This window comes from Pleurodeles waltl, chromosome 3_1 (assembly GCF_031143425.1).
Source record: "Pleurodeles waltl isolate 20211129_DDA chromosome 3_1, aPleWal1.hap1.20221129, whole genome shotgun sequence".
Classification (NCBI taxonomy): domain Eukaryota; kingdom Metazoa; phylum Chordata; class Amphibia; order Caudata; family Salamandridae; genus Pleurodeles; species Pleurodeles waltl.
Window position 1 is genome coordinate 404,273,587 of NC_090440.1, and position 18,567 is coordinate 404,292,153.

Here is an 18,567-nt window from a genome sequence, read left to right on the forward strand (position 1 = left end):
TTTTTTGGTAAGATAGGTAGGGCTCCCCTCTTACATGTGTAAGCATATATAAAATATATATTCTGTGACTGAGAGGTCAAAGTCTTGCAAGGGGAGATGTACTTCCGGAGTGACAGAGATCCTGCTGGGAAAAAGATACTTTGGCCGTGGAATATATTGGCTGCAGACATGTTCTTCAGGGGAAGCACTGTCACAAGAATACTGCTCCTACAGCGGAAGGAGTGGAAGACTGGACACTGGGCATGAGGTACATTGGGTAACAAACAGGAATGCACTTGGGCAACGTCAGGGTGCCTTGGATTGTACAAACATCCTTAGCAGTGGCGTCTCTGAAACACTAGGGACTCGAAGAATGCATTGTGCAACTACAGCCCATTTCTGACTGCACGTCAAGTGTTTGCCATAGAAGTATTATTTTCTTTACAATCATTCTGGATAAATATTTGTGTAGAGCAAACAAGGTTGACATTAAAATGATACCTCTGCCATCTGGAAGTAAATATGCTATTGGAGTGTGCTGTAAGAGGAGGCACTGCTATCTAAAGCAAACAAGCCATGTTTTATTTCACTACCTTACTTTTAGCCGGAAGTAGGTTGGGATCCTCCTGTCTCAATAAGGGGGTGAAGGACAGATGTGTTTGATGATGACTACGTGCATGTGGGCGGTGGGTATGCGAGTAAGGCATGGGCTTTGTGGGTGAGCTATATTAAGGGCAGTCCTTTGTTAATCATTGTGTTGGGTGAGCTACTGGTGCTAAGCGCATGGCTCCAATTGAAGTGGTCATGTGTTCAATTTGTGGTCGTGTGTGCGGCGTTTTTACTGTTTATGGCGGAGGAGAGTTTGATATCTTCGGGTGCAATTTGTTATAGGTCCTGGGCGGTGTCTATGAATTGTGTACCTAGGTAAGAAGGCTGTTCTGTTAGCAATTAAGGCCGCAGGACAAGAAAGATGTCCAGTAGTAGAGAAAGAGAGAGATAAAGACTGACAGACGGATGGATGGGGAGAGAAGAGTCAAGAGACAGTGAGAAAATATGTGTGTAAAAATATCCACCTTGTGATTTTACTAGATTTGCAGTGTTTGAGGAAGAGAGAGCATTGGAAAGGAGAAGTGGAGCACTGGCTCAAATAGTGTGTGGGTCCAAACCCTTAGAGGATGTTACATGGAGGAGAGTAGAAAAGAGCAGCAATTGGCAGGGTAATACCGAGTCTCGAGAGATCACTTATAAGGTACTCTAAGCTGGAATGAAGCTGACCATCTTTTGCTTCCTTCTCAAGAAGAATGGGAGAAGAGAAACAGATCAGGACTCATCAGAAGTGCACTAAGCAACACCAAGGAAGGTCTTGTGCCACAGTAGGATTGGGGGAAACTGAGTTGCTGGCTGAGGAGGGTGAAACCCTACCCAAGCAGCAACCACCGACCCTTGTTAGGGTGAGGCACAAGCAAACGCCCAAAATTAACTTGTGCTCAACGTTCTGGTTGCTTGGCACAGGGCAGACAGACTTAGCTTAGAGGCAATGTGTGAAGGAGGTACGCTGCATTTCAAACAGTAATAAAAGTGAAAACACAAGTCAAGAAAAAATTCCCACACCAATTTAGAACAGTACAGCAAAATTTAATGAACAAATCAGGACCAAAATGACAAAAAATGAATCAGTAGAACCGGAGACATGGAATTGTAAAGATTTAAATGAAAATAGGGATAAAACATCAAAAGTGCCACTCGCATCTATCTGGTTGTACAAGACCGGGATCAAGTCACAAGGCAGACTGTGATGGAGCGCAGATCGCATACAGGGACCAGATTTCCCCACTTCTCAGTCCAGCGCAAAGAGTTCCGTTTTCAGTGGAAGGAGATGCAAAGAGCAGAGAAGCGTCATGGATGTTAATGTGTTTTTCTCATTCTTCTCAGGATTCAAAAAGGCTTCCCTGAGGTCGATGGGATCTTTAGACCCAATCAATAGTGTAGTAACCACACACAATCAATTCAAACCCAAACAATAATTGTAAACACCATGACCCATTTGGCCACGGAAAAAAACTCCAATCCATAAAACGTTTCAACGCTTTATTTTATAACCACAAAGCCATGTAAATAGTGTGCAAAATCAAATTGTAAAGGTAAATAAAGAACATAGGTTGACCAAATCTATAAAATAAATTTGATCTACTCAATATCAACACCATTAGACAGTCCAGAAGAATAATGCATATTAATAAAGACACAATTTGCGACACAAAACATTCTTTAAATCAGATTGTGAATACATTAGTCAAATCAGATTACAAAGATTCAGAAATCAGGATTTAGACATATTATCCTTACTTTTAACCAGATTAGGACAAGCATGTGTGGGAATGGGCTAACACATCCGGCCCAAAGTCAAAAGGAAGACATAAATAAATAGGAAAAATATCTCGAGCTCTGTTAAGTTAAGTAAAATTAAAATAGGCAGGTGTCAGCATGCTAAAGCCTACTCAAGAAACGCAGGTCAGGGAAAATAAAGTGCATTAGAATAAACCGCTCCTGGGGTCAGCATTCAATTCAATTTGCTCAGCAAAGCATGTAGGTCATTAGCATGGTCCGTTAGAAGCACCATCAGAGAAAGTTCAGAACACAGGCTGCACATGGAAATCAGGAAACATCCAAGGAACAGGTTAACGGAACAAAATTCTAAAAGGGACTCTCTCTAACTTACTAAGTGCATCCCTTAATTAAAAATACTCTAAACAGTTTGATTGGTCAGTTCGATGAGTCCATATTAGCAAAAGGGGCAATGTCCAATTATACTTTGTGTACCAATCAAGTTTGTAACATGACAGTAATTTCCCAGGTTTGGTGAGAAGTTGTTTCTCTTTTCCATGTGAATCCAATAGTTTAACAATGTTGTACATCACTTGTGGCAATCCATATTCTTTCCCATGGTACAAGACAATTTCAACAGTTCACATTAGAAAGTTCTGTTGGAATATTGCAACTGCTTTATCTTTCAGTCTCCAGGTCTCAGTGCACCAGAATCAAGGTCATTCGGAAACAAATCTTATACAGTGAACAATAGGACCCTCTACTATCCATGAGAAAGAACCTAATGGAAAAAGCTCATGTTAGTGGAAAATAAATGATTCATCACTTTTACTTGACTGCAAATACCAGGTCATCAGGCCTAGTTTGCTAAAAACAAGAAATGTAATGCATTAATATTGTTATTGACAAATTATGCAAACTTATCAATTCAGTATTAATAATATATCACCAGAATGTGTAAAACCATTTCATTAATAATTGCAACCTTTGTTAAAGTATCACATTAGGTATGACAGAGAAGTGCATTTATTTTTATGCACGTGACTTTATACATACAAATCACATTAAACACTACAAATCAAATGTGTTTCACTACTAGCAGTTAATCTAATGTATTAAAATATACTTTAACGTTATTTTAATCTTGTTAGCACATTGTCGCTCCTGGTAGGCACAATGCCCACCACAATAATAAAATGTTAATACTTTCAAAGTACGTACCAATGCAGATTTTTCTCTCTGTTAGGCTTTCAAACGTGAATATAAATGTGACCAAATGTTGATGTCTGGGTCACTAAAAGCATTACTAAAATGTACGCTCCAACACGGACGGTCGTCGATGTACCACAAAGAGCAGGTCTGGCTCCATGGATGGTCTTTCCTGTAGTGAAGATACTGTTGCTGTTGCAAACAGTCGGGCCGGAGCTTTGCGATTGTGCTTTCCACGAGCGGTCGATGCAGTAGCCTGCTGGATCAGGCTGACAGATCTTCACATTGGCGCGCAGTGTGAGTGACATGGTTTTGGGGCCAACAAGCCTGCTTGTGTTGAGAAGAGCCCAAAAACTTCAATTCAGCTCCACTGAGGCTGTACCAAGTATCCAAGACTTGAGGGACACCTCTTGGGGGTCAGGGACTTCCTTCAGCTGGGTCTAGATGCTGGTTCAGGTGATTGGGAACTTGTTATGTCACTGTGGCTCTGAACAGGAGGCCAGCAGACTAGCCCTTGGTGTTACTCTGAGAGTCCTGGGTTCAGGTGCATGTCCAGTCCCTCTGACTCAGGTAGGAGGGCAGCAATCCAGCAAGGCAGCAGTACAGCAGGTCAGTAGTCCACCAGAGTGTCAGTGTTTTCAGCAGCACAGAGGTCCTTCTGCTGGCAGAGTCTCCACAGGTGCAGAAGTGTAGTGAAGAGTTGGTGTCCCAGGTCCAATATTTAGATCAGGTGCCTGCTTTGAAGTGGGAGAACCTTCTAGAGGTTTCCCTTTGAAGTGCACAGTTTTCCTGCCTCTCCTGGCTCCAGTCTCACTACACGGAGCATAAAGTCCTTTGTGTGGAGGCAGGACACAGCCTATTCAAATGCAAGTAGGGGTGCGCCCAGCTCTGCCTTCCCATCCTGACAGTGATGGCCCATCCAGGCATACCTAAGCACTCCATTGTGTGCAGCTATTTAGGAGAAATGCACTCAGCCCAACTGCCACTTGCACTCAGTTTTGTGACCCAGTGACAGACTGCAGGCACCAAATGGCTAAGGCAGGAAAATGCCAACTTTCTATAAGTGGCGTTTTCAAAACTGTAAGTTAAAATAGAGCTTTACCACAAGAGAGGATTTTTCATTACAATTTCAAAGACACCAAACATGAACTGCTTACCTGTTCCCATTTGGAAGTCACATCTTATTAACTGTAACAAGGTAACTTCAATGTTACCCTATTGGAGAGGTAGGCCTCGCAGTAGTAGAAAACAAATGTAAGAGTTTTTCACTGATAGGACATGCAGAATTTAAAATATATGCCCAACTTTTTAAATATACTGCACCCTGCCCACTGGGTTGTCCCGGGCCCTCAGTAGGGGTGATCTACATGTATTAAAAAGGAAGGTTTTGACCTGGTAAAAGGTTTATTTTGCCAGGTCCAGATGGTGGTTTACAACTGCACACACAGGCTGCAATGGCAGACATGAGAGATGTTTAAACGATTACTTAATGGGTGGCACAATCAGTGCTTCAGGCCTACTAGTAACATTTAATTTACAGGCTCTGGGCACAGGTAGTCGCACTTTACTAGGCAAATGACAAGAAAATATGCCAATTGGAGATAAGCCAATTCTGCCATGTGTTAAGGAGCAAGCACAAGCACTTTAGCACTGGTTAGAAGTGATAAAGTTAGCAGAGTTCTAAGGCCAGCAAAAACAAAGTCAGTAAAACAGGAAGTTCGAAGGCAAAAGGTTAGGGAGAAACCACACCAAGGATGCCAGGTCTAACAAGGATGCACAAATGTTGCACTTCTGAATCCATCACTAAAATTGGGATGGGGCTACAAGGCGTAGGCCCATCCCAAACCAAGGTTAAGCCAATGAGCGCTACTGTGCAATGGTTAGTCTTTGCCTGCTCTTTTCAACAGCATAAACAAAGACATTTGGGTGAGCCTCCCAGATTATAAGGAGGTTATAGAATATCGCAAGAACTAAGTCATTGCTTACATACTGTCTGTAGGAGTTTCCTACTTGCTTCAGACTGTTAAAAAAAGACTATATATATATCAGGTGTGTGAAAAATGCCACATCCATGTAACACAAGGCAGCCTTATGTGATTTGACCGCTCTGTTTCTCAATCTCACCCTCTTGCAGTATGCCAGAAATTATGACCCAGAAGGCAATAACTGTGAAATCATGTGTTCTCATAACACACATGCACATACACTTACACAACACAGAAATGTAGTACTTTACTATCCCAGGAGCACTCACCTGGACACGCCCTGCCGAATGCACTCGAAGCTGGACTGAGGCTTATCCTTATTCTCACGTGAGAGGTAGAAGGTGAAGACACGGACTGCATTGCTGGGGCCTGTATCCGAGGCCGGGATTTTGATATACTGTGAGAAAAGGTGAAAGTAATGTGTCAGAGAAAGCTGTGTGGGACATAAGGAAGGCAGTGAGGACGGTTGAGTGTAGTGGTTCCATTCTCATTAAAGAGACCTGGGAAGGGTGTCCGAGCATCTGGGCTAGAATAACCTCTCCAAAGAGGTTTGCCAAACTGAATCTAAGGCCCAAGCTGTTCATCAGTGACCATACCACAAGCATTATGAAGTTCAAATCATGACAGTGAATTGTTAGGTGAAACTAAGCAAAATGAAAGCTGTGAATATGAAACCACTTAAGGAAGAGTCAAGATGGAGCCATCAAACGTGCTAACTGAAATCAACATGTGAGGCCTCCAATACTAAGAAATGGAGCATGATTACTGTAGGCTTGGGAAGAAAAAAAAATATCAAGCAAAAAAACTCAAAACAGGGCCTACTCATGAATACTGCTGCCTCAAAGATAAAACCACCACAAGGCATTTACACAAAGGCAAGCTACAATTACTACATTAGTTCACTGACTTTCACCCGATTGCACACCCTTCCAGTGACCCACCATTGGCACTGTCAATGCTGGTGGCTTTTGCATATTCAAAAGGTTTTTCCATGCTTCAGTAAGGCAAAGAGAACAGGTAACTTATGACAACAGCTGGCATGCTACCCTCCAGCACAGAGCAGGTACGTGACAGGCAGCAGTACCCGCCCCCGCCCCACTCCCCCCTCCTCCCCCCCACACACACAGAGCAGGTACAGCACAGGCATAATCATTGGACAGGCCTGTAGTGTGATGGGGAACCCCTTTTGGAAGGTGAATGCATGGTCTAGTCACCACCACCCTCATAGCTGCACAGGTGGTGGTGCAGGCCAGGGGGGGGAGGGGCAGTAAAACCAGGAAAGGGATCATTCAGGCAAGACCTGCAAAGATAAGCCTGAGTGCTGCACATACAATGGGCACTGCAACATCAGTACAAAGAGTGGCGGAGGCATAGAACTAAAACCACAAAGCCGGGGTGCAGTAGCATTAAGGAAGGGAGACGAAGGATGACATGTGCCTTGTGGCCTTTAGTCGTGTACTGCGCCACAGATATCTGCTCCCAAACGCTCATCTTGTACACAGAGGCCACCAACATCGTCCAGCTGCCGCAGCCCTGAGCAATAGCTCTTGGAAAAGGCAGTGAGAGAATTCACTGTGCATGAAGAGGGCATCTCTGTTACTGTTCCCCACAATCAATAAACATCTGGCAAGAATTTTGCCAGCCAATCCCAAGACGAACTCCTCACCGAACCAAAGATCCTCACACTTCCTGACAACTAACAATGTATTTCTACCTATCTGATTGGTTGTGAGCCTATAGGGGCCACAAGTTCTAACCTTCCTTGCTCTACTTATAGGACTGTAGCCCAAAAGACATCAGTTATAGGTGTTCTAACCAACAGTGGTTTTCAGTTTCAAACACTACACCATCCAATGAAATTCTAGACAGGAGATAGGAACAAGCATTGGCAAAGCTCTGCTTTGCATAAGCTATCCGCTCTCCTAATGTGTTTTAGCCACGTTGTTCACCAGCATGGCTGTTGTTCAGCATGGCTAAATGTTAGTGGCATAGAGGAGAGTGGAGTGGCGTGGAGTGATGCAGAGTGGAATGGCGAAGAATGGAGTGTTGTGGACTGTCATAGTGTGGAATCACGCAGAGTGGCATACACTAAAGTGGCACAGAGTAGAGTGTACTGATGTAAAATGCATTGGTGTACAGTGTTTCAATGTATGGTGGAGTAGAATGCAGTGGCACTGAGTGCAGAGGTATTGAATTCAATGGTGTACAATGCAGACTCAGAGTGCCGTGGCACAGATTAGACTGGTGCATAATAGCGCGCAGTGGGGCAGAGTCAAGTGATGCAGACAGAAGTGGTGAAGAGTGGAGTGGCACAGAGTGGCAAAGAGTGGAATTGCACAGAGTAGAGTGCAGTGGCATAGAATGCTGTGGTGTAGGATAGAGTGGCATCTAATGGTTCAGAATGGAGTGGCGTAGAGTTGAGTGATGCAGAGGGCAGTGGTGCAGAGTGGTGCAGACCAGAGTAGCATAGAGTTGTGCACAGTAGAGTATAGTGCCACAGAGCGCAGTGACATAGAGTACAGTGGCGTAGAGTGGAGTAGTGCAGACTGGAGTGGCGTAAAGTTCACTGGCAGAGAGTGCAGTGTTGTAGAGTAGTGTCAGCAGGGGTGCGGAATTTAATAAAATGTCTACTTATCGATGGGACAGGTTGCTTCTTAAATCTACTTGTCCTGTAAAAAAATCTACTTGTCCCTTTGGTGCCATGTAGTGTGGCAATAAATTATGGCAGCAATCTCAATATGTGAGAGCTCTGATAATAGCCTATCTGATTATGCCAGGGCTACTACTATAGTAGGGCTTGAATGTTTGCAATTTCAATCCCTACTATAGCAATTTCCTTATTTTGTCACCTTTCCGCAGATCTACATACTGGGGCTGACGGATGCAGTAAGCAATAGTTACAGGGCTGGAATGCTTTAAGGATTCTCACCAGCTCTTCCCTAACTTTTCCCATAATGAGAAAGGTGGGGAAATTTGCTCCTGACAATGGCAGAAGTAGAAGTTCTTTCAAGGTTGGGAAAAAAGTGGTTGAAGGCAAAGTGAACTTGTAAACGTTCAATAGATTTTCACATGAGTCAATCTACACACACATTTGTTTGTGCTAAAATACAGTTCACAAATATTTTCTAGGAGTAAGATTTCATGATCTATTCTGTAAGTTCTTGTGAATTCATGAAAGCCACAAATTCAAAGACATTTATCATGGGTGCACTTTTGTGACTTTCTTTAGGAATTGGGTCCCTAATTTGGCATTACCAAAGACATTTTGCTTTTATTAAACTTCTATTTCGCTCTCTGTCTATCGGCTAGCTTTACAGTGAGTGATCACGTTCTGCTCTTCCACAAGGAGCATATTGGCACACAAAGTAGTTTTGTTCAGTGCCAGGAACTATTGTTGCAATCCATGACGTAACGAAACTAGAGGGGATACCCCTGCAAAAAACATGGAGGGCACCCCCTCCGTACTCACTCAGGGCATGAGCTGTGCAGAGGGGGCCCCTTGGAGGGGGTCTGTGGGGTCTTTGTTACGCCACTGGTGGCAATGTGTGCTTTTTTTTCCTTTTTGTCAGTGTTTGTTACAATGGCGAGGGTCTTGGAGCTCCCACAACAATAAAGTTGTGCAAAAAGCCCTGTCAAAACAAAACAGGCATTGACAAAACTGAAAACCCACAACAAAATGTTGTATCGACTGGCTTTGCCAGTGCTTGTTTATTTTCATGCGTCCCATAATGTTATTGAAAATGGTTACAGTGATTTTCCATTGGGAATATTTTTTGGAAATACTAGCATGCATCAAACCTTTTTACTAAATGATGCTTCAGAGAAATGACACCTACATTTTCATAGTAGCGAAACACTTTTTCCACCTATTGCAATTTCTTCTGAAATTTAATTTTGAAGGCAAATAAGCATCACTCTTGCTTACAAGCTTCTGCAAACATTTGCATCTAATCAGAGAGTATTATGGGAGCCTTATACTTAACCTCACACTGTTAGACTTTCCAAACGTGTATAAACTTTTCTTCCCAGTTTTTTTACTGGAACCACTGTCAGTAGAGCAGTGTGACCTCAAAATGTTAATTTACAACGCTCATCCTAATAATGAAGGCTTTTCATTATTAAACCATAAATAGGAGTTAAAACAGCATTAACATTTGGAGACATATTACCTCAACTGCAGACAGTTCCCTTTTCTGTAAACTGGCAGCCAAAGGGTTTGTGCTGCAGGGGGTTGGGCCTACTTGTCCCAAGGACAAAAAAAACATGAAAACGTGTTGCCCTTGACCCCAAACAATATGTCCTGGGCGTTGGGCAATAGGAATTCCACATCCCTGTGTCAGAGTGCTGTGTAGTAGAGTGGTGAAGAGTACAGAGATGCAGAGTACAGTGCAGTGGCATAGAGTGCAATGACAGAGTGCAGTGGTTAAGAGTAGAGAGGCATAGAGTGCAGCAGCATGTAGTGGAGTAGAGTAGGGTAGAGTGCAGTGGCTGTTTCAGAGTAGAGTGAAATGGCGCAGAGGGGTGCAGCGAAGAGTGTAATTGCACAGAGTGACATACAGTGTAATGGTCTAGAGTTAAGTGGTGTAAAGTGCATTGGCATAGAGTGCAGTGGTGCAGAGTAGATTACAGTGGTGTGCATCCAACTGGTGGAGAGATCATGGGCACAAAGTTGAGTGTTACAGAGTAAAGTGCATTGGCTTAGAGTGTGTTGCCATACAGTGCAGTGGCGTAGAGTGCAGTGTTACAGAGTGGCAGAAAGTAGAGTGGATTTTTGCAGAGTAGACTGGTGCAGTGACGTAGAGAGGAGAAGAGTGCATGGCATAGAGTGGTACAGGGTGGATTACAGAGGCGTAGTGTAAGGTTGCGTAGATTGCAGAGTTGTAGAGTGGAGTGGTGCAGAGTGCAGTGGCGTGTAGTGGTACAGGGGAGAGTGGAGTATTCATGGAGTGGTAACTCACTGCCATTACAGGCAACACGTTTTCAATTGAAATGACCATTACATTGCCAAGACATAGAGTTTTACTAATAAAACTATACATAATAAAGTACTTGTTTCCAACACACTTCAAACATAACACAAATTGTGCTTCATTTGTGCATTCATAATTCTGATATATTCTGAAATTCTTACACAGTTCAAGTGTTGTTGTGCGCTAGAAAAAAAAACTCTTTCCTGCCCCCAGTATACAGCAGGATTTCCCACATAAATCCTCTCACTTTGAAGTCAGAGAAAGGAAAGTAAAAAAGCACCCTTGGAAGATAATGCCTGACATTTGACCTCAGTCTTTACATGCACAGCAAATGGGATGAGATAAGAACAAGATTTAAAGGCCTGTTAACAAAAAGCAAGTTTATGGACGAATAAAGAAAACACGGTTAGGGAATGGGAGGGACGAACTGAATCTGGAGAGCTTAAAGCAAATAAAGCCAGTAAATGGAAAGGCAGAAAGTGTGAGTTACAAACCACAAAAAGTCAGTGGTAATCAGCTAGTGGAATACATTCCTAGGTCAACTTTCTGAAAGTCCCCAAGATGCCTTTAGCACACCAGACAGCTGCGGTGTCTGTTAGGCTGTGACCTAAAAATGGGATATAAAAGGGAGTTCAATGGCTCCATTACTTTTTCCAGCAAGGCTAACACATTGCTTCTTACAAAGGCTGTGTCTGGATGTATCATGATCGCCTGTTTACTAGAGGGCGGATTATGTAATTACTTTCTTCTGAACGTGTAACTCAAAATCTTCAAACAGGTTTACAAGCTTGTCTGAAACAAAGTGATAAAGAAACACGTGCTTACGGCAAACAAATTCAGTATCATTTTTACAATTACTGCTCTATAGTATTAGTTTACACAAACAAGGAAAATAGATGTTCTTACAATCTGCTTGCATGTGTGTTCCACCTTCCTTGTATATGAATGGCCGCTGATTCAGCCTTTAAGGAAAAACACAATTTTATGATGATAAATTAATTGCCTAACTGTAAGAAAGCTGCCAACCAGAGGCACGATCCATCTTCATACAGGAGGATGCTGTATGTTATTTACATGTGTAGGCAATGCAGTGAGAAAGGTGTTAAAGCAAAACGAAAAGTGAGTGTATTCAAATACCAGGGGTCTCAACTATGTAAGAAAACTACAACAGTTTTGCCCAAGTAGTGCAAAAGGGAACGAAATGTAAGTATCACACTCAAAGTAGGGTAAAGCCAACATTAAACACCCTTTGCATCGCTGCTTGGGCCTACCATACAGCAGAGGAAGGAACCGTGTGTTGACGACAAGTCCCTTCTTTCATGCACAGTAATGAAATGGGAAAGGACTAACCTTCTGCCAAACTGCTCTGCTTCAGCATCAAAGTCAATTGAATCAGAATTAAATTGAAGCATGAAGCCTGAGCCTGCTTGTTGAGATGTGTATTGTCTTCAAGTTAACAACAACAAACAGTCCAGAGTGGTTGCAACAGAAAGTGCAGCTACCCTTATATGACCTAAACAGTCATGCAACGGGTGAGGTACCCACACCTCAATATGCACTTATAAAAAATTCAGAAGATAAATAAAATGGAGGAGATAATAAAAGGGAGGAGAGTGTACATGGTCAGGGGGCAGACTTTACACTGTTTACGCACCAGCTTTTTTTTTTCTCTCTTGAAGCCTGAGATTAACAACTACTGGCCTCTTCTTGCCATTTGCTGATAAATCATCCCACCCATCAAGCACACACTTAATTTGTGGCCTGGTTGTGTCGAATCAAAGTAGCACAGTGCAAGTGTACCACAGATGAGCACAGTGCCTCAGGAGAACAACTGATAGAAATATTCATGAATCGATGTGCAAATGTACATGTTGAAAGATTAATTCTCAGATGCACATCTACGCAGGCAAGGTGGTATCTGTGTGAGCAAGAAACACACCTGATACCGGCGTTGCTAGTGCCACCACGGAGGCAGGGTCTTAGTAGGCACCTTAAATTCAAAGCACGTGTCACTTCGCTGTAATAAAGCGATCTGTCACACCCCTGAGGTCGTCATCGCCCATTATTCAGGCCTGCTCTAAGGAAAACCCAGAAGATTGATAGAAACCACGGCGACACACCTATAATTTTATTTCATGCTGTGGCTGTGTACAGCAAAGATTGTCACTTTACCTAATGACACTTTTAGGCATCTGATTCATTTGGCTGCCCTTTATGGCTTTTTAAAATAAGATTCCCTGTTGCCTGTCCAATACTACTGCACAGAGTAGTAATCTCAAAAGTAATCTATATTGGAATTTACACACATAACAAGTTCAGAACACAAATCCGAGGTTAACTACTGCAAAAATGTAACTTGACAGAATGTTCTCACTTCAGCTCTCAGACAATATCTCAGGATATGGGGGATGCAAGACATCGAAGAGGGCCGCCCCTGACAGAGATGTCTGAGGGACCAAGACTTCGATGAGGGCCCTACCTGTCAGAGATGTCTGGGGCATGCAAGATATTAAAGAGGGCCCTACCTGACCGAGATGTCTGGGGCATGCAAGATATTAAAGAGGGCCCTACCTGACAGAGATGTCTAGATAACTGCTGCTGCATTGACAACCTGCATGGACATTAGAACAATTATGAGGCAGAAAATGACTCATAGTTTAGGAGAGGGTTATTTCACAAAGAAAAGTGGAAGGAAATGTGAATACAGTTTATCACTGAACCCTACTGTGATGTTCTTGAGTCGATTTGCAAGTTATGGAAACTACATACCATAGAGACTGAAATTAACCTTGTTCTGCCATTCTCACTACAGCCTAGCTTTGCGACATCTCTGAGAGTGGTCTTTAAAAACTAAGGAAATGCTTGACAATACAATGAAAATCTTCATAACACTTAGTAGACAAATATAAATATGTTAAGGCTTTATGTGTAACATCACTGCTTCTCACAACCCAACAAGAACAGGCCTGCGGAAGCTAAAGGTCAATTCAACATAAATTCCAAATTAAAACATCAAGGCAGTCACAGAGGAATATGGACAGTTTCCAGACTTCTCTTTAACCATTCCCAGCACCTGAAATGGTGCTTTGGCTTGTCGTAGACGTATATACTAATGATGTTTCAATAAAAATGGTTCTGGATATTCTATTTAAAACCCACCTAGACCAGGGGTTCCCAACCTGTGGTCCAGGGACCCCTGGGGGTCCACGGAGCCTTCTCAGAGGGTCTGCAACAACTTAGAAAATGAAATAATATTAACAGATTAGGTCCCCAGCTTTCAGTAATGACTCTCTGAGGGTGTGGGGGGTCCCTAGCTTCCAATAATGAGTCAGAGGGGGTCCCTGGATTGTAGTAATGATAAAGTGGGGGTCCACAGAAGTCCAAAAAAAGTTGGGAACCACTGCCCAAGACCAAATCCCAGTTTTCCATAAACCACGACCTAATGATGCCTCTCAAGCTGGGCTATGTGACATTACGGGCCTGATTTAGAGTTTGGAGGACAGGTTACTCCACCACAAACGTCACAGTTTTCCGGTCCGCCGTATTACGACGTCCAAAGGACATAATTGAATCGTAGCACGGCGGACGGTATATCCGTCACGTTTGTGGCGGAGTAACCCCATCGGCCAAACTTTAAATCTAACCCTAAGTCACTTAAGACATCACCAATATGACCTAATCAGCAAGAACATGATATCCCATCCAGCAGCACTATCCACCCAACAGCACTCTTTACACCTCACCTTTCACACACACACAGTGCAGGCTGTTCCCGGACACTATCATGTGCACAACGCAGGACCAAGGCAATGTAGCTGGTAGATCACTGCCGCCGCCAGGTCCGGCTGGGTGACCCGCCCGGCTATCACATTTGTCTGTTCAGAATTCTGAAAGTACCGCCCGGTAAGCAGCCACCAGACACTGCTCTAGGAATCTCGAAAAGAAACATTATTTGGTTTTAGCTACATACTTTTTCCTTTTTCGTTTGCCTGTCTACGATTTATTTTTCAGTGCGCCAGTTCAAGGCTTTTGTACTGAGGGCGACAGTAGCAAAATATATATTTTTTTGCTTTTTGCAGTTTTCTTGAAAATATACTGCATGGAATGACTGACAGAGATAGTCTGCGATAGTACACGCAGACAGACACATTATTTTCAAAAGACTTGTTAATTAAGATTTATGCTAAAGCAACTTCGCAAGAATCTGACAAAATAGCTAGTTTGGAGAAAGGGTTGGGGCGTAGGCTCCAGCGAGAGATCTTCGTGAAAGCAGCAACCAGCTCCAGAGCCCGTTCCACTGGGGTCCCTACCGTTCAAAGAGCGACCTCCCGGGGGAACCACTGTTTACGGGCTGTGGGCCCCAGCAGTTTTGCTGCCTAATTGTCAGGTTATTGAGGGCATCATCTGGTTGTCCCCCCGAGGCAGCGTTTTAGCGCCATTTTTAGCACATTGGATTATTCAGTGGTCTCCCCGGAGCGCAGGCTCGCTCTCAGATCCGAACTCATTTTTCTCTTACCGGGGAGGGCAGAGATGGGAGCCCGGGCTGTTATCATGGAGAGGAATTCACCTGCCTTGGCTTGCAGTACAATGTGAGGGTTTTGAGAATGTAAGGCTTCAGGCACGGGGCTGGTAAAATGAGGCGGTGTGGGGCCTGCTGCCCCGAGCCCCAGTTCGATCCAGGGCCCAGCAAGTGACTGAGGATGTGAGCACGGAGGGCGAAGGGAGGGACCGCAGGGAGAGCAACAGAGATCGAGGAAGACGAGTTGGCTTTGAGGGGGTGCTGCAGCTTGGAGGGCTGGGGCCAGGGTGGTGTGTCCCCAAGGCTGTTGCCTCTTGAGGTTATCACCCGAGGATGTGGTTGCTTTAACTATTGTTTTTTCCAGCTGGACTCTCTAGTGCAGTTACACCGCAGTGCACCTTGCGGCAATAGAAGTTCCCACCACGTGTTCTTCCTTATTTGCCCCCAGAAGAATATTCTGTGGAGTTTTGCCAATGACTGCCAGAAAAAAATAAAAATAATAGCAAATATTTCGATGATGCCGTCCAACAGGCAAGTCCCCTTACCATGAAACAAGCCGACATCCAAATGTAACCACCATACCCAACTCCCCGCTCAAGGTCTGCAAAGGTGGTGGCCCCAAGTATGACACATATTTTCAGTCACTTCATTGCACGAAGTGCAATATCCCACTCTTAAGATAGGGCTTGTGAACACAATCCTGTAGAAGCCCTTTCTTGAGCCTGGCAACCACAGAAGTGACCCAGCATATACCTACCTACTGGTATGCGTGTGCAAGATTTTGGAGAAAGTGGTGGTGGTGAGATGACTGCACGCTCACTTAGACTCAACCCATCATCTTCCGCCTCTAGTCGGGCCTCTGCCTATTTCTTATTAAAGACAGCATTCAGAATAGATCTGGGGTGAGGTTCGGAGTGTAGTGGATTCTGACAGTCCCTCTATGCCGCACCACATAATTCCACTTGATGGCCCACAGAGGGATGCTAAGCATTTGGATAGAATTCTCCGAAGGGGCGATCCCATGCCGCGCACGTAGTTTAAAATACCAGTCAGGTCTTGCAGAGGTCTTTCACTCTACTTTTTAAACTATTTACTGCACCCTTCCTTTACTTAATAGCAGAGTTTGGGCTGGATTGCCAATCATATGAGGATGATCTTCTAATCTAGGCGTAGATGGATTAAGGTAAAGGTCAGTTTATAGTCGTACAATGCCGACTAGACACAATAAAGTGTAGGATGAACGAGACCTGGCACTATTTAACCTTGCCAAAACCGAGGATTGTATCTGGGTCATAAAATGCATTATCTGAGACAATCATTTTCTCTTCTTCCCAAAAAGGTAAAGGGCAGTGTTGTTGCAGATCAACAAGATCTGAAAGAATCTTCCTCTGGTTCTCAGGAAAATATTGTTAGTGGCAGCTTGAGTTCTAAGTTTGTGCACTGCAATAGCCTGTTAGCACGTGGATCCAACAGCCCACCGAATACTTGCAAATCGTAGAAAGTGCGTCAGTGCAACATGTAACTGGATCAGAACAACGTGATCTAGATTCCTGGGACAGGGCCAAGGCCTTAGATATATTTATTAGATAAGGTGGTAAAGATCTTTGTCTAAAACACAACAATGTGCTCAGAAGACACTATACTGGCTTTCGTTCCCAATTTAAACTGGTAACTGCCAGAAAAACAAGTCTTGAGGTGCAAGTTGAACTGTTAAGGCCAGAAAAAAAGCTGAGAGCATTTTTTTTTCCAAATTGTGTAGTCCGAGAAATTTAGGGCTAGATGTATCAAGCGTTTTTGCATTCCCAAACGGTGCGAATGGCCGGTTGCGAATGCAAAAATGCCTTTCTGTGTGTATGAAAGGCATTCGCTGTGCAATTTTAAATATCGCAAAAATACCGATTCCTTAAAATTGCGAACCTGTTTAGAGAATCGCCAATTGCGATTCTCTTAAGAAGAGATCGCAAATAAGGAATCCTTATTTCCGATTTCTAAACTACATGTATCAAGCTTTTCCTTAATGCGAAATGGGCATTGAGGAATCGCTGTTGCCACCAAGTTGAACATGGTGGTAAGCATGGGCAAATTTTAAAAATGCATTTTTAAAATTGACATGTAACGTACACATGCCCCTTTGGCATGTGTGCGCCTTACATGTCCTTTAAAAAATTCTTGGGGTGCAGCAGAGGGGGCCTTAGGCCCCCAGCACCCTGGGTTTTGCATTTCCCAAATTTGCGAATTCCAGTTAGGAATTCGCAATTTGGGAAATGCAAAAAATTCGCAAATATGAGCCTACAGGCCGATAGGTGCAAATGGGGCCGGTATCGCAATTTGCGATTCGTTAATAGCATTTGCGATTTTTAAGAAATCGCTGTTACCGAATCGCAAATATGATACATACCATTTTGCCATTCAGAAATAGCAATTTCGCAAAAATCGCTATTAGAGAATCGCAAAATGGTTTGTTGATACATCTATCCCTTAGAGTCCAGTCACTGATGACTAGGTACTTTGAAGTCTGCATCTGGTGTAATATAAATGCTCTCATGCACTCACTCACTGATTCAGTGACCGATTCACTTGCTCATGTCAACATATGTTCCACCTGCGACCCAGTATCAAAAAAGGCTGGCTGTGCAAGAGAACAGGCACGCATTCCACTAACACAAAAAAGTTTGGCAAGGACAGTGGTGCAGCTGGGTAGCTGCCAGGTGACATGGGCGCAGGGCCATCTTGGGTTTGCAGAGCTGAGACAGGATTACTTGCAGTGCACACATGAGCAAAACTGAACACATGGCTTTCCCAACATCCCCTCTGTGATGGGCATTATGCCATGTAACGACTTTATGGAGCTATTCAACTCTGTCCCCGCTCAACCTCTGTGGGTTGCATTTTCAGTAAAGCTGATTCAGGAATCGCATCTGTGAGTACATGCACACACGCACACACACACGCACACACATGCGTTAGATCAGCAGATGTAAGGTAGCAGTGAGACGAAGAGACAGGAGTAGGTAACGGACTCTACTTTCCCTGCTATTAGAGCCGAGGATGGACACAGGGCAGCTGGGCCTGGCACATGAGTCCTGCCTGACTTAGTTCCTTGAACCCTTACAGGTCTGGTCATGTTATTTACAAGCAGGTAACAGTCAAGTAGAACGCATACAGTCCCACATATCAGTATGGTATGAAGAAACGCCAACTGCACAGAGCAGCAATTAAAACCGCAGGAGGTCACCTACGTATAACACCTCACTTTACATGCATTCTGCTTCTTCACTGGCCATGTTCAATAACCAAGTTAGACTCAAATTAGACTACAGGTGTACACTTGTGACACCACAGGTGCAATAGACTGCTGAAGAAGGAGTTGTGCCATCTCTAAACAACCTTCCCAAGCACATAAGGCACCTGGTAGGCTGTGGCGTAACGAACCCTGAGTGTCCCCCTTTCCACAAAGTGCTTGGAGGGAACCCACTCTGGACGCACTCAGGAGCTCTTTTGCCAAGGTATTGTGTTGAGCTCCCCCCCCCCCCCCGTCTTGCCCCTCCCCCTCAGCACCGCGGGGGCTTCAGGGGCCTCT

At 43.9% G+C, this 18,567-nt stretch overlaps 1 protein-coding gene across 1 annotated transcript in view; it reads right to left on the reverse strand.

The window, feature by feature from the left end:
• The window catches only part of ELL3 (elongation factor for RNA polymerase II 3), a 171,353-nt gene that overhangs the window by 98,469 nt on the left and 54,317 nt on the right, over positions 1-18,567 (reverse strand). The window contains exon 3 of the mRNA XM_069222630.1: positions 5,768-5,895. Within this exon, the coding sequence (XP_069078731.1) occupies positions 5,768-5,895 (128 nt within the window). The remainder of the gene's footprint in view (positions 1-5,767; positions 5,896-18,567) is intronic.